This window comes from Puma concolor, chromosome B3, assembly GCF_028749965.1.
Source record: "Puma concolor isolate L17-30 chromosome B3, mPumCon1.1.hap2, whole genome shotgun sequence".
Lineage (NCBI taxonomy): Eukaryota > Metazoa > Chordata > Mammalia > Carnivora > Felidae > Puma > Puma concolor.
The window spans coordinates 111,846,530-111,862,961 of NC_141672.1; the positions used below are offsets into that span (position 1 = coordinate 111,846,530).

A 16,432-nucleotide genomic window follows, 5' to 3' on the forward strand; every position below is an offset into this window, starting at 1 on the left:
GGCTGGGAGACCATCATTTAAGGGGGTACAGTAAAACTTCATATAATGGAGAGTTGGACAAGAAGATTCCTAAAATTTTATGTGATGTTATACTCTTAGGATTCTCCTATTTCCAAGAACATCATTTTCAAATTATCAGATAGTGTGTGTCATTATCAGTACTCTGCAACATCGTGTGGACTTTGGCATCTGACTTTTGAGTTGGGTTCCATTACTTGCTAGCTCTGTAACCTTGAGTAGGTTACACCTGTTACTCTGAAATAGTTCTCTTGATAATTTCCCTCTAGGGCTTCACCTAAATGTCTTTTCTGGGACTCAGAAGGCTAGGATTTAAATACTTTTTGTTTAGTTACAGAATACGTTTTTCCCCTCACATTTTGTTTTGTTCATACTTGTCTTTTCCTCCTTTTAGGTTTCTCAACATTCTCTCAGATAGAGTATATTATTTCTTTCATGGCTTCTTACCTTGTTTGAAAACTTAAATTAGATGAGATATGGTATCTTCCAATTGCAAATGCAGTGTTTTGCTTGTTTTTGGTTAGGAGAGTTTGGAAAAAAATCCCCAATCTTTTATAATATGATAGAATTAAAATTTCTTCAAGTCCTGCTTATTATTTTTAAATTCTAGATTTTATTGAAAAGTGAACGATGGGGGCACCTGGCTGGCTCAGTTGGAAGAGCATGTGACTCTTGATCTCGGGGTTGTGACTTCGAGACCCATGTTGGATGCAGAGATTACTTAAAATCTTACAAAAAAAACCCCCACAATAAAAGCGAATGATGATTGTTCTCATGATTATGTAAAGTTCTAATTGTTAAAAGATGTAGTTAGAATATTGCATGTGACCTGCAGTTTTTCTTTGCATTATTTCTTGGTCCTATCTCTTCTGTGTTGACTGTCACATTTTCTTCTTACCTTATATATAGATAAATAATTCTTGTTGCCATATATTTTAGCTGGAAATCTTGTTAGTCTTTTTTGTCTCATCTGTCCTATAGGTGGCTACTTGGATAGCCTTAAACATTATTTTTATCACATTTTGTTGCCCCCAAATATGATTGTTTACTCTGTGTAGTCTAAATTCCTTATGTCATATAGTGCCCCCTGTCTCAGTGTAACACACAATGTGCCCTGGCTGAGATTGTGGTAAGATGCTTGTATTGGTTAGTCGTTATGAGCTTAGGCTCTGGAGTCAGGTTGGGTTTGAGCTCTGTCTCCGTCACTTATTTACTGTTGGAATTCAAGATTAGCCTCAGTTTTCTTATCCATGCAATACGAATGATAATGGTCTGTCTCTTGGGTTCATATGAGGGTTAGGTAAGTTAATCACATTTACTATAATTAGTACGTGATTGGGATGTTGTAAGCTTTTAACACATACTAGGTTCATCATTTTTATTCTGCCGGCCCATGTAAATGACACTTAAAAAATTTGATTGAAAACCTTACTAACCTAGATTCACTAACTATACAGATTGTTTATATTTCGTTAACAATGGAAGAATGAGAAGAAAGATTTCCTTTAATAGAGTTATACAGTTATAGAATTTTGATATTTTAAGGAACGTTTGAGAACCTCTAGTTCATCTCTCATGTTTTGAAGTGAGAAAACAGACCCTGTGAAAGATTGCGATTCAGTAAATTAGTGGTCAAGTTGGTACTGGAATCCAAGCTCTGTGTATACTAGTACCATATTATATTATACATGTACCTAGCACATAGTAGGTGTGTAGTAACTTTTGAGAATCGAATTAATATGATGATTATGTGTTTCTGTTTCTGAAGACTAGCTTATCTCTGTGTATTCGTTGTTCCTGTATTCCCGTTTTCTTCATACTCATTTAGGGGCTGTGCGTTGATCCAAAAAGCATTTATTGAACATCTGTGGGCAGAACAGCCTTTTACTTAAATAAAAGTCATGTTTTCCTACCTCTGCATAAGAAGTTTGGCAATGTGTTAGAATTTCACACTCTAAACTTTGTTTTTTATCAGAAAAAATATTTCATCCAAGTTTTAAAATGTTCTGAGTTAGGTTTGTTATTTTTAGTATCCAAGTTCTCATCTGGAAGGAGCCTTTTGAAGGACACGTCCTTATGCTTCATGAAATGTGATAGAACATAAATGAGGATGGTTTTCAAATTATCTATCAAAAATCCAAAGCCATGGTACACCAACTGAACAGTGCTAGGTTTATGCTTAAAGGAGAATGGGATCTCCATACTTTGTCATTATGTGGGACTAACTGCAGCCTGTATGATGGAATAAAGACCAGAAGAGGAGGAAGATCAACTGGAGGAGTAGGCCCTAGAGGTCACTTTTTAGTTATCTTATATTGAGAAATAAATACAGTGTGAGAAATTGGGTGGAACAAGATTATGGAGATAATTAGCCTGATTTGTTGCCTTAGTAGAAACTGTCTAACTAGGTTTTCTGGTTGAACTGGGCATTGCTGGCCAGTTACTACTGCTTATTAACCATTTCAGATGGAGAGGATTAGAAATGATGTAGAAATCATTTTCAGTAGATGAAGCATCTGACTTTAAAAATAATGAATAAAATAATTGTGTTGTACTGTACAAACTTTTTAATGTATACAGTTTTAGAATTATTGATGATTGCTGTTGTGGAGAGAAAGCAAAAGTGTGGAGCGGGGGAAGAAAGCAAAGGCATAAATGAAATATTATGGCACTGTTAAATGCCTAATTTGTCTGTGTTCAGAATTCAGTTTGGTTTACTATTGGTTGTTATTTGATACCAGATAAAGATTCATGATATAGTCTGCTTTATTATGATTAATCCTGTAGACTACTTGCAGTGGGATGTGTGAATGAAAGTAATTATGTTGTTCAACGGGAGGTACCTAATTCTTACTCACAATTTAGGGGTGACCTTTAATAATATAAGGTCATGACTAATGAGACAATAATCCTGGCACTTTTTATTTACTAGCAAAAAGCAGTACTTGTTGATATTGCTTGAATATTATTTTGTATTTGGTCCCTGCCTTTATAGTTGGCATAGTGTTCTCTCTCTCTCCCTCTCTTTCTTTCTCTCTCTCTCTCTCTCTCTCTCACACACACACACACACACACACACACACACACGTGTCTGTGTGTGTGTGTGTGTGTGTGTGTGTGTAAAATTTTACATATCTGAAAGGAGATTCAGTTGAAATGTCTTCTTTTTGAAAGGTGAAGACCTCCCCCTCCCCTCTCCCCATTGTCCTGAGAGCACTGGAAGCCAATCTTATACTGCCAAAGCAGAACACTAGAGGATTCCTCTCTGTCAAAAGTGATCAGACCAAAGGAAAAAAGGAATCCTCAAAATAGCCAAGTTCCTGCCTGATCATCCTAGAATGAAGTACCCCAGTCTGCTCACTCAGATCATCTGATCATGTTTTTAGTATCTTACTTTCAGATACAAATGTAAACCAGTGATCCTCTGTCATTTGAGGAAAATATCAGGCATGAAAGGCAGGTACCAAAGCAGATAGCAGAAAAGAACCCAGAGGTTACAGAGACCACACAGACAGCAGAAGAAAACAACAATGTCATATATCCAATTTATTTATATCGTCAGAGAGAAAACAAGATACTACATTCATGAAAACTAAGAACAAGACGTAGGGGGAAAAGAAAAGAAAAAAGGCATGCAACAGAGCAGAGCTCATGGGAATGAAAATTTTAATAGGAGTGTTAGAAGATCAAGTTGAGGAAATCTCTCAGGAAATAGCGCTAAATGGAAGAGATGTAAAATGCAAGAGAAAAAAGAAAATAAAGACAAGTTAGAGAATTGGTCTAGGAAGACCGGTACCTAAATAATAGGCATACAAGAAAAGGACTAGAAAAAAGACAAAGTAAGAAAACCTCCCAGAATGGAAGGACATGCCTCTCTAAATTTAAAATACTCAGCAATTACCAGTTCATACAATTAGCGCAAAAACAAAAGCCCTACCAAAAAACCCAACCCAACACTAAGACCCAACACTGTAAAATTGCAGAGCATGTAGAAAGAAGCTTCTGTAAGCTTCCTGAGGGGGATATACAGGTGACTATGAAGGATTGGAGATCAGGATGATGCCAGGCTTCTTAACAGCAACACTCAAAGCCAGAACACTTTGAGGAAAGGCTGTTAAAATTTTGACAGAACCTGTTTTCCTGTCTAGAATTCTATACTAAGCCAAACTCACTTATTAATTATGGATAAATGAAGATATTTTTGGACAATGCAAAGAATAAAAAACTGTAGCTTTTCTAGTTCCTTCTCTGGAATCTAGTGGAGGAAATACTCTACTCAAAAAAGAAAACGAAGAGGGGCGCCTGGGTGGCGCAGTCGGTTAAGCGTCCGACTTCAGCCAGGTCACGATCTTGCGGTCCGTGAGTTCGAGCCCCGCGTCAGGCTCTGGGCTGATGGCTCAGAGCCTGGAGCCTGTTTCTGATTCTCTGTCTCCCTCTCTCTCTGACCCTCCCCTGTTCATGCTCTGTCTCTCCCTGTCCCAAAAATAAAATAAAAAAAAAAAAGAAAACGAAGAGAAAAAAGTGAGATCAAGGAAATGGGATCCAATATGGAAGAGAGACAAGGGAAATCCCCAAGATACGTTGAAGGGAAATTCTGTGACCACAGTTGTGTCCCAGGTCTAGAGAGTAAGCAGTCCAAATTGGAACCTGGTGGAGGGCTACAGAAGGTATATATTTAAGAAAGAAATTAAAACAGGTTTACCTGATGTATTTGAATACGTTAGTAGGAAAGTTATACTTTTAGCAGTTTACAGATGAATTAGCAGTAATTACCTAGAAAACTAAGCAAATGCAAAAATGGTGCAGTTATTAACTAAGGAAAGCCAGGTCATACAAAAAAGGAAGAGCAATCCTGATGTACTTTGCTCAACTGTGAATATCATTTACAACCATAGTATAATGTAAACAACAGTTGATTCAACCAAAAATTATGATGGGAACTTGGGGATAGAGATGTCATAGCGCTAAACCATTATTGTTTATAATAAGTCATTTTTTTCTCGAAGGAAAAATTTTAAGAACACATAAACCTGTTATATAGAATATAGTGAAAAATGCCAGAAGAAATTGCCAAAAAGCCTTGAAAGAGGTTGCCCCAGGGATGTGAAAAATAGGAGCCGGGCAGGGGACATCTGTTTTCTCTCTCTTTGCACTATTTGACTTTTTAAACTGTGTGCATATGCCTGTTTAATTAAAAAAATTAATTTTTTTATTTAAAGAAATTTTTTTAAAAGTTTATTTTTGAGAGAGACAGAGGGTAAGCAGGGGAGGGGCAGAGAGAGAGGGAGACACAGAATCTGAAGCAGGCTCCAGGCTCTGAGCTGTCGCCTGACACAGGGCTCAAACTCACGGACCGTGAGATAATGACCTGAGCCGAAGAAGGACGCTTAACTGACTGAGCCACACAGGCACCCCAAAAATTAATTTTAAAAAGATGCCCCTCACAGAATGCTCTGTGTTCAGAGTATGTACATTTCTCAGGCATTCTGAATTCCCTAGGGTTCTGACAGCTTTATCATTTGGGGATGTAGAGTCAGCAGCAGGCTATTTGAGGAGGTAATGATTTCTAGTAGTAGCAGTGGTTGATGTTATCCTCAGTTATAAATATTCATTTTGTTGTAGTGCTAACAAATGGAGATTTTTAAACACATGACAGATTAAAATATATTGCATTTCAACATCTCAGATGTAAGTGTTTAGTTTTCCTCTGTGTTGTCAACACTTTACATTGTGAATTGACTGCTCCATGCTTCTCTGAAGCTTTTTGTTGAGTGATGCTTCAGATGTTTGTGTTTCCGGCCCCCCTTTTATTTAGTTTTTAAAAATACTGCATGCTGGGGCACCTGGGTGGCTCAGTCAGTTAAGCGTCTGACTTCGGCTCAGGTTATGGTCTCGTGGTTCGTGAGTTTGAGCCCCATGTCGGGCTCTGTCCTGACAGCTAAGAGCCTGGAGTCTGCTTCCGATTTTGTGTCTTCCTCCCTCCCCCCACCCCTCTGTCTCTCTCTGCCCCTTCCCCTCCCCGACTTGTGCTCTCTCTGTCTCTCTCAAGAATAAATAAATATTTTTTAAAAATTCTGTATGCTTACTACAGTCCTTAAGAGCGTGCAGAAGCTTCTCCAATAACAGCAATGGATAGCACCCTATCTTTCACTAAACCTGATTTTAAGGTGCAGTGGTTCATTTGAATCCAGATGCATTCTTTTCTTATCCGAACCACCAATTCTTTTAAGCCAAATATTGATGCTTGAAATGGAGATTAGATGTTAAGTCAATTAGTCTTTTGAAAGGTTTTTCTCTTTCCTAATTGAAAAGCTCGTGGTTTGTTTCCTCTAAAAGATGGTATAGTATAAGAGCACAACATTTGGAGTAGTTGTATAGTATTCAACAACTTTCTTAACCTGCCTAGGTCTCAGTTTTACTTTTTTTTTTTATGTTTATTATTTATTTTGAGAGAGAGAGGGAGAGAAAATCCCAAGCAGGCTCTGCACTGTCAGCACAGATCGCAGTGCCATGTTTGAACCCATGAACCATGAGATCATGACCTGAACTGACATCAAGAGTCAGACGCTTAACCAACTGAGCCACCCAGATGCCCCCAGTTGTTTCATTTGTAAAATAAGGACAGTACCTCATTAATTGTGATGATTAATTACACATCCTGTAAGAACAAAAAAATTACACTTCTGTCATCAGCCTTTTTCTTTTGACCATCAAGCAAGAGATTTTATTTCATGTGAATTGTCAATATGTCCTTCCATATAAATAAAATGATAATATATCTGTGGTGCATTTAAATCCTTATACCCAAAGAGTAAGGACAAAAACTGTCATCAGTGAAAAGTTTGTGATAATCACTGAATTTCAGGTTTGTTTGTATTTGACCTAGGAGAATGGAATTGAAGTAGAAAGACATTATTCTCTTTCTAAAATTTTTACTACTGTCTCTGTAAAATGAAGTGTACATTTGACTAATGCCAACCTAAATTTATTTTTAACTGATAATCTTTGAAGCATAATTTCTGTTATTTCTCCAAAAGCAGAAGCTTACTTATTAACACAGTGCTTTTCAGTTGAAGTCCCAGTTCCTTTTAAAATAAGTCATAAGAATCTTTAAAACTATTTTGTACTCTTAGGACAATTTGGATAGTAGAAAGGAATCGGTATCTTGCTGACATTATAGTAAGTATTTAACTTCTGTTCGTATCTAAAAAAGAGGAACATTTAGAGGATTTGGGGTAGAATTTGTTTTTAAGGCTTGTAGTATTTCTTTGCATGCCTTGTATAGAACATAAATGTTTGAGAGTTCATTTGCATTTATGTTATAGTTACATGTATAACTTATTGTTGTAGGTTCCACCCCTGTTCTTTCTTTTGGTGTGATTTTCTTATTTATTTTGTTCTTTCATTCATTCATTTATTCATTGTCCAGGCATTTGATGAGTTTCTACTGTTGTCAGGCTCAGGTAACATTGGCTTGTGCCCTGGAGGACCTCAAAGTGGTCATGGAGTCACTTGTACAAATAGAAAATTGTAATAAAGCAAGACAAGTGCTAGTAAAGATATGAAAAGTGGCCAATAAAAGTAGTGAGAAAAGAATCACTAATAATATTGCCAGGCCCAATGGACTAAGGCTGACAAAAGCTAGAATTTGAAGAAACAGTATTTTTCAGGCCAGAGAAGTAGAGGAAGGACTCACATGTGTTTAATTACCAACTATATTGGATCTAAAGCTCTTTATACTGTTTTCTCACTATTTGGATTTTTTATTTAATTATTTTGCACTCTCTAAACAGCTTCAAGAGGATTGGCTGGGGTAGAATGTCCTCTCAGGGAGTGGCGGTGAATTAGGAAAGGCAGGTTATCTTTTGTGAATTGGTAATTGGTATGGGGTGAGGGGATAAAACAGTTGGGGAAAATAGCTGGTGATAAGCTTACTTGTGTCTTCCACCCTAACACCTCCCTGTCAGTGGTGGTAAAAAGTCAGGATTCTGCTGTTAATACTATATGATCTTGGGTAAGCCATTTCTTCTCTTTGGATTCCTTTTTTTTTTTTTTCCCACTTTAAAATGAGAGGAGTGGTATAGATGGGCATTTCCTGTTGGTAGTCTCTTAGAAATTGGTGGAAAAGAAGAAATATTGACCAAACAATTTTGGAAACCAAGAGCCTTACACATTATGGCATGTGGATTGAATTCCGAGACTTTTTAGCCTGGGCTTGCCAGTGGAGTGAGTCAATATTATGTTTCCAGCTCTGTCCTTTCCTAATGGTGTAGTGGAAAGAATAGGGGTTAGAATCATACATAACTGTGTTTGAATCCTGACTGCTACTTAGTAGCTATGTGGCCTTAGGTAAGTTATTTAACCTTTCTTAACTACATAGTTTCTTCATGTGTAAAGAAGGAGCAGGACAACACCCTGTGGAGATAATAAAGATTTAGTGACAACGATATGATATGAAAATATTGATACGAAAATTCAATATGAAAATATCGAATATATCTGGTCAATAATGGGTCAGAAAGGGTATATAGTTTTTAAGTCCTACAAATTCCAAGGTCCGCATAGAAGGTAATACCTGATAGTATGTTATTTATACCCTGCTGCGTGCATCTGGTGTTTGAAGTGGGCTGTGTATGTGTTTCGTTTATAGTTATGTAATTTCCCCCCAAGAAAATAAATGTTCTTGAGGGCTCATCATTATATTTTGCCATCCACATAGCACTCAGCACTCTCCTGGAGACTCAGTAAGTGCTTGGTGAATAGCTGACAGTTGAATCAACACGGTGGACTGAGGTTAGGTGTGGTTCTACCTGGTGAATACTTCATCTTACATCTTTCATAACCCTGGGTAGAAGTTGTTGAATTTATGAGTATTAATTTAAAATTTCTTTGATTACTTATTTTAAGTTTGAAATAGCTAGAATTGACTATAAATGAGCTGGCCTGTAAGCAAGCCATAAGGAGAAAGGGTTATAATAAAGTATTGTTTAATATTGTAAGTTATACTATTGGAATACTAACATTTCACATTTTGTTTTGTCTCGAAGCAAATGGTTATGAGCCTTAGAGTTTCTGAACTCCAAGTACTGTTGGGCTACGCTGGGAGAAACAAGCACGGACGCAAACACGAACTTCTCACAAAAGCCCTGCATTTGCTAAAGGCTGGCTGCAGTCCTGCTGTACAAATGAAAATTAAAGAACTCTATAGGCGGAGGTTCCCTCAGAAAATCATGACGCCCGCGGACTTGTCCATCCCCAGTGTCCATTCAAGTCCTATGCCAGCAACTTTGTCTCCATCTACCATTCCACAACTCACTTATGATGGTCACCCTGCATCATCGCCGTTACTCCCTGTTTCTCTTCTGGGACCTAAACATGAACTGGAACTCCCACATCTTACATCAGCCCTTCACCCAGTACATCCGGATATAAAACTTCAAAAATTACCATTTTATGATTTACTGGATGAACTGATAAAACCCACCAGTCTAGGTAAGATTATTCTATGATGGTTATTTGGTTACTTGGGACAGAGGTGGGGAGACGCATTTTCATTTTAGAGTGTTAATTTGACTCAGTTTATTATTCATCATGAAATTTTCCTTTGGTAGTAGCATTCAGATTACAATAAGGATCTTTCAGTTTTAGACAGAATCAGATACATAAAAGTTATCTTTCAGGCAGCGAAAAAAAGTATAGTCAAGTTTCCAAGAATATAAACTTTTAAAGTGTAATATTTTAGGGGCACCTGAGTAGCTCAGTCAGTTAGGCGGCCGACTTCAGTTCAGGTCATGATCTTGCGGTCTGTGGGTTCGAGCCCCATGTCGGGCTCTGTGCTGGCAGCTCAGAGCCTGGAGCCTGCTTCAGATTCTGTGTCTCCCTCTCTCTCTGCCCCTCCCCTGCTCACACTCTCTGTCTCTCAATAATAAATAAATGTTAAAAAAATTTTTTATGTGTAATATTTTAGATTGTTGATTAATATTTTGCAATAATCCTTACAAATTAAAAAATTAAAACCTAATAATTTCTACCAGCCTCTAAATTCAGTTTTTAATTTTCAGGGTTGATGACATCTAAAACAAATGATTGACTAGTTTTGATTATTTAAATGAGTAAATGGTTTTAATTATTATAAAAGGAAAATTCAGCTTTGATGTGTAGTATTTTAATTTCAGCTGACTTTTTCAAGTGGATGTGTGTGCTTTGCAGGTGTGCACATGATCATGCTTTTATAATATGAATACTTGAAATTTTATTTACTGTGTTTTTATCATTATTTGATTAATGGATAGCATTTTAATAGGATTCAGTGTGTATTAGTCACTTTATTGCTCCAATACTACCATAGTTCATTTAATGCAGAATAAAACTGACTCTTTTGGATCTCTAATACCTTTGTTGTAATATATTTAAAATATCAGATGTGCAGGTGCTGGTTTATTGTTATAAATTAGTGGTAGACAAGCTGTGGCCGGCAAGACAAATCCTGTGGCCTGTTTTTTGTGGACCTAATAAGCTAACAGTGTTGTGTGTGTGTGTGTGTTCATTCTCAAAGGCTTGTAAAAAAAAAAAAACAAAAGCAAAGAATAATATGCAACAGAGACCATGTTTGTCTGCAAAACCTAAACTATTTATTGTCTGATCTTTACAGAAAAAGTTTGCTGACCCCTGTTACAAATCATTAAACATTTCAGTTAGCGGGATTGGTTAGTGTTGAATTTTGAGAACATACTCAAATTCATTGAATTGGGAAATGTTTGTCTTTAATTATATTTAGCAGAATTTACCTGAATAAATTCAGTTTATAGGAGTCATTTTCAAACAACATGAATTTTGTATCACATTATTTTTTAAAAATAGCTATTGCAGGGCAACCTAACACTTGTCAAAAACCTGTATGCTTATAAAATGTACACATGCTCATTATAAAAAATGAAAGTGCCAGAGTCCCTTCCTCATTAGTAGTTTGTGTATGCATATATAAACAAATTATGTTTTTTGTTTTTCAAGAAGGAATCCTATTATACATCGTATTCTGTGACTTGCCTTTTTCCCCTTACTATAGACATTTCTCCTTGTCTGTGTTAATAATTGAAGTCCATACACATATAGACACACACCACACACACACACACACACACGCATGCACACATTCTAGCTCATTTCTTATTAAAAAACTGTATACTATTCTGTGATTTAAATGAGTTCTCTAGTAAAAGACAAGTTTTTCTAGTTTTTTGCTGCCAAAAACTGTGCTGCAGTGAACATCATCTGAAATTTAAAAGGAAAAACTGTTGGTGGCTTTGATTTGATTTGATTCCCAGTTCTCAAATTCTCTTCTGGTCTTAATTACTGTATCTTGCTGTTTTCATTTTCAGTAATATACATTTCAAGTACCAGTGTGAATAGATTATATTTACATATGTATCTTAATTTTGTTATAAAGAGTAGGAATGCAAACTGGACACACATTATACTTATATTGGATAATAGTTTAAATCAATTAAATAAATTAGAATTGAGAGAATTAATTATTTTTATTTTACTGAAGTACTTTGCTTGAATATATTTGTTAAGTATTAATTTCTAATTGTCTACACTGATGGTCTTTTCATGCCTTTTTAGCTTAACCTAATATATCGTAATTTACATTTTGTATCATATTGCTTTAATACTTCAGGATACTTTTATCCTTATGAACTTTTCAATGTACCTGATTTTCCTCTAAAAAGATACTAAAAACAGATACTTCATAAGAAATTATGTTCTTAAAAGCTGCAGTTTTCGATCTCTTTCTATAATGCTTTCCCCCCAGTGGCTGTTTTTAAAGAATAGGCAGTAAGTTTTAAATAATTTTTCCATCCTTACTCTTTATGTGAAAATTTATAGACTGCTTCAATGGGTGTGTTTGTGTGATAATTTAAAAACAATTCCATAAAAATTTTCCCATCTTGATAACCAGTAAGTAAACCCTTGCATTTACAAAATTGACTAGATTGAAATACTGAAGGATTTACCATGAGACTTACTTAATTGGGCATTCTTTGTATTGTCAGTTCTCATTATTTGCACATTCTATCTTTGTGAATGTCTACTATCTCAAATTTATTTGTAATTCCAAAATCACATAATAATTGCATGGTCATTTTAGACACGTGCAGAGTGGTAAAAAAAAGTTGAGTCTTCTGACTCACATTTTCACACCTGTGGTTGAACAAGGTGACTCTCGAGGCCTTCTTGTTTTCAGCTTTCGTACTGTAAGTGTCCTCTTCTATGCTCTATTTAGTGCCGTGGTTTTTGCATTTTTGTGCTTTTTATTGGTGATTTCAGTTTTAAATAGCCCCCAACTATAGTGCTGAAGCTCTGTCTGGTGTTCCTAAATGCAAAAGGCTGTGATATGCCTCATGGAGAAAAAAATATATGCATTCAGTTTTGTTTAGGCATTAGGTAGTGCTGTTGGCGGTGAGGTCGATGTTAATGAATCACCAATATATATTAAGTAAGGTGTCCTTAAACAGAAACACAGCCTAAAACAAGGTTACATAGTGATCGGTGGATGAAGATGGAATCAGAGGCTTGTAGGAACTTAGTCCTGTGTATTCCCTAAACCTGAATACTGGTTCATTATTCACTAATTCATTGTTTGTGGTGACTTGTAGAACAATTACCACAAGTAACAAAAATTGATTGTGTATTTAAAGTATAATTTAATTTGAATACTAGTTTTTATTGAATAAATCCATTGTTTATGGTATACATACAAAATGAATAGGTGTTATAGAATTGCTTGGTGGTGTATAAATAGATTTCTAATTTCTCATTGCTATCATAGAATTAAAATAAAAGCCATTATTTTGGTTATGTATAAAGCAGTCTCACCAGAAAATAATTTGTGGAGGTTTATTGATTCAGTAAATATTCAAGGGAGGGAATGCTCAGTGAATCTGAAAAAGATTTATTGAAAAAAGGTTTTGAGTAATTTGCAGAGTTTAAGGTGAATGTATTTTAAAGCTCTATTTTGTAAAAAGCGGAATAGAAGAGGGGCGCCTGGGTGGTTCAGGCAGTTGAGCTTCCAACTCTTGATTGCAGCTCAGGTCATGAACCCATAGTTTGTGGGATCGAGCCCTGTGTTGGGCTCTGGGCTGACAATGTAGAGCCTGCTTGGAATTCTCTCTCTCTGCCCCTCCCCAGCTTGTGCTCTCTCTCTCTCTCTCTCTCTCTCTCTCTCTCTCTCTCTCTCTTAAATATGGGGTGCCTGGGTGGCTCATTCGGTTAAGCGTCCAACTTTGACTCAGCTCATGATCTCGCAGTTTGTGAGTTTGAGCCTTGCCATTGGGCTCTGCGCTGGTGGTGCAGAGACTGCTTGGGATTCTCTCTCTGCTCCTTTCCCTCTTGCATTCTCTCTCTCTCAAATAAATACATAAAAAAACAAACAAAACTTAGGAAAAAAACTTCAAAAAAAATTTAAAACCCCAAAAACAGAAGAAAAGAAAATAATCTAGAAGATTCTTCAATGTTATTAAAGACTGTTTCTTCATTTAATGAAGTAACCACTTCACTTCATCACAGAATTGTTTTCTTCTTTTTCTTTCTTTCTTTCTTTCTTTCTTTCTTTCTTTCTTTCTTTCTTTCTTTCTTTCTTTCTTTCCTTTTCTTTCCTTTCCTTTTCTTTTCTTTTCTTTTCTTTCCTTCCTTCCTTTTCCTTCCTTCCTTCCTTCCTTTTCCTTCCTTCCTTCCTTTTCCTTCCTTCCTTCCTTCCTTCCTTCCTTCCTTCCTTCCTTCCTTCCTTCCTTCCTTCCTTCCTTTTCCTTCCTTCCTTCCTTCCTTCCTTCCTTCCTTCCTTCCTTCCTTCCTTCCTTTTCCTTCCTTCCTTCCTTCCTTCCTTCCTTCCTTCCTTCCTTCCTTCCTCCCTCCCTCCCTCCCTCCCTCCCTTCCTTCTTTGGAGTACACACCAGCCTGGCGAGGAGCCCAACATGGGTCGTGAACTCATATGACCCTGAGATCAACAATCAGATGCTTAACCCACTGAGCCACCCAGGTGCCCCACAGAATTCAGTTTTATAAAGGGCTTTTTTGCCACTAGGTCATTTCCGAAAAGTTAAATGTCTCTGGTATTCTCTTTGTTTCTAAACATATACATTTAAAATCATTATAGGCTCATTAGAGTTTAGTTTTGACCTGTAGCCAGCTAGTTTATAACAATTATCACTTGAGACAATCACAATGTGACAAGTAAATTTAATTTTTCATTTCCTCCCCTCCTTTTGGCCTTAGCCCTTAGATTTAAACAGATTCTAAGATGTTCTGAATATAACTTGAATGGTTTTCTGCATGATTTATGTTTCTAGCTAAAATCACAACAATAGTTTTGGTATCCCCAATTTTATTAGGTAATTGTTATCCACTCTTAAACTCATTTTGTTATTATTTCTTTAACAATGATTAATTTTAAGGTCTTCATTCATTTTGGAACCACACATTAAAGAGAATTCTTTTCATTGTCCATAGTTAACTAGAAGAATTGGGAGATGAAGGGGTTGATTTATTTTTTTTGCCTATCATATTAAAATCTTGTTTGTAAGAGGCCTATTTTACATGCTTTTTTTTTTCAATATATGAAATTTATTGTCAAATTGGTTTCCATACAACACCCAGTGCTCATCCCAAAAGGTGCCCTCCTCAATACCCATCACCCACCCTCCCCTCCCTCCCACGCCCCATCAAACCTCAGTTTGTTCTCAGTTTTTAAGAGTCTTATGCTTTGGCTCTCTCCCACTCTAACCTCTTTTTTTTTTTTTTTTTCCTTCCCCTCCCCCATGGGTTTCTGTTAAGTTTCTCAGGATCCACATAAGAGTGAAAACATGGTATCTGTCTTTCTCTGTATGGCTTATTTCACTTAGCATCACACTCTCCAGTTCCATCCACGTTGCTACAAAGGGCCATATTTCGTTCTTTCTCATTACCATGTAGTACTCCATTGTGTATATAAACCACAATTTCTTTATCCATTCATCAGTTGATGGACATGTAGGCTCTTTCCATAATTTGGCTATTGTTGAGAGTGCTGCTATAAACATTGGGGTACAAGTGCCCCTATGCATCAGTACTCCTGTATCCCTTGGGTAAATTCCTAGCAGTGCTATTGCTGGGTCATAGGGTAGGTCTATTTTTAATTTTCTGAGGAACCTCCACCCTGTTTTCCAGAGTAGCTGCACCAATTTGCATTCCCACCAACAGTGCAAGAGGGTTCCCGTTTCTCCACATCCTCTCCAGCATCTATAGTCTCCTGATTTGTTCATTTTGGCCACTCTGACTGGCATGAGGTGATATCTGAGTGTGGTTTTGATTTGTATTTCCCTGATGAGGAGCGATGTTGAGCATCTTTTCATGTGCCTGTTGGCCATCCAGATGTCTTCTTTAGAGAAGTGTCTATTCATGTTTTCTGCCCATTTCTTCACTGGGTTATTTGTTTTTCGGGTGTGGAGTTTGGTGAGCTCTTTATAGATTTTGGATACTAGCCCTTTGTCTGATATGTCATTTGCAAATATCTTTTCCTATTCCGTTGGTTGCCTTTTAGTTTTGTTGGTTGTTTCCTTTGCTGTGCAGAAGCTTTTTATCTTCATAAGGTCCCAGTAATTCATTTTTGCTTTTAATTCCCTTGCCTTTGGGGATGTGTCGAGTAAGAGATTGCTACGGCTGAGAGGTCTTTTCCTGCTTTCTCCTCTAGGGTTTTGCTGGTTTCCTGTCTCACATTCAGGTCCTTTATCCATTTTGAGATTATTTTTGTGAATGGTGTGAGAAAGTGGTCTAGTTTCAACCTTCTGCATGTTGCTGTCCAGTTCTCCCAGCACCATTTGTTAAAGAGACTGTCTTTTTTTCCTTTGGATGTTCTTTCCTGCTTTGTCAAAGATTAGTTGGCCATACGTTTGTGGGTCTAGTTCTGGGGTTTCTCTTCTGTTCCATTGATCTATGTGTCTGTTTTTGTGCCAATACCATGCTGTCTTGATGATTACAGCTTTGTAGTAAAGGCTAAAGTCTGGGATTGTGATGCCTCCTGCTTTGGTCTTCTTCGAAATTACTTTGGCTATTCGGGGCCTTTTGTGGTTCCATATGAATTTTAGGATTGCTTGTTCTAGTTTCGAGAAGAATGCTGGTGCAATTTTGATTGGGATTGCATTGAATGTGTAGATAGCTCTGGGTAGTATTGACATTTTGACAATATTTATTCTTCCAATCCATGAGCAGGGAATGTTTTTCCATTTCTTTATATCTTCTTCAATTACCCTCGTAAGCCTTCTATAGTTTCCAGCATACAGATCTTTTACATCTTTGGTTAGATTTATTCCTAGGTATTTTATGCTTCTTGGTGCAATTGTGAATGGGATCAATTTCTTTATTTGTCTTTCTGTTGCTT

General features: G+C 36.8%; 1 protein-coding gene across 5 annotated transcripts in view; it reads left to right on the forward strand.

The window, feature by feature from the left end:
- PIAS1 (protein inhibitor of activated STAT 1) overlaps positions 1-16,432 on the forward strand; it is a 127,757-nt gene that overhangs the window by 24,095 nt on the left and 87,230 nt on the right. For all 5 annotated transcript variants that reach the window (XM_086711041.1, XM_086711039.1, XM_086711040.1 and 2 more), the window contains one exon: positions 9,066-9,510. In XM_086711041.1, the coding sequence (XP_086567167.1) occupies positions 9,066-9,510 (445 nt within the window). Of the gene's footprint in view, positions 1-9,065; positions 9,511-16,432 lie in introns of those variants that run through there.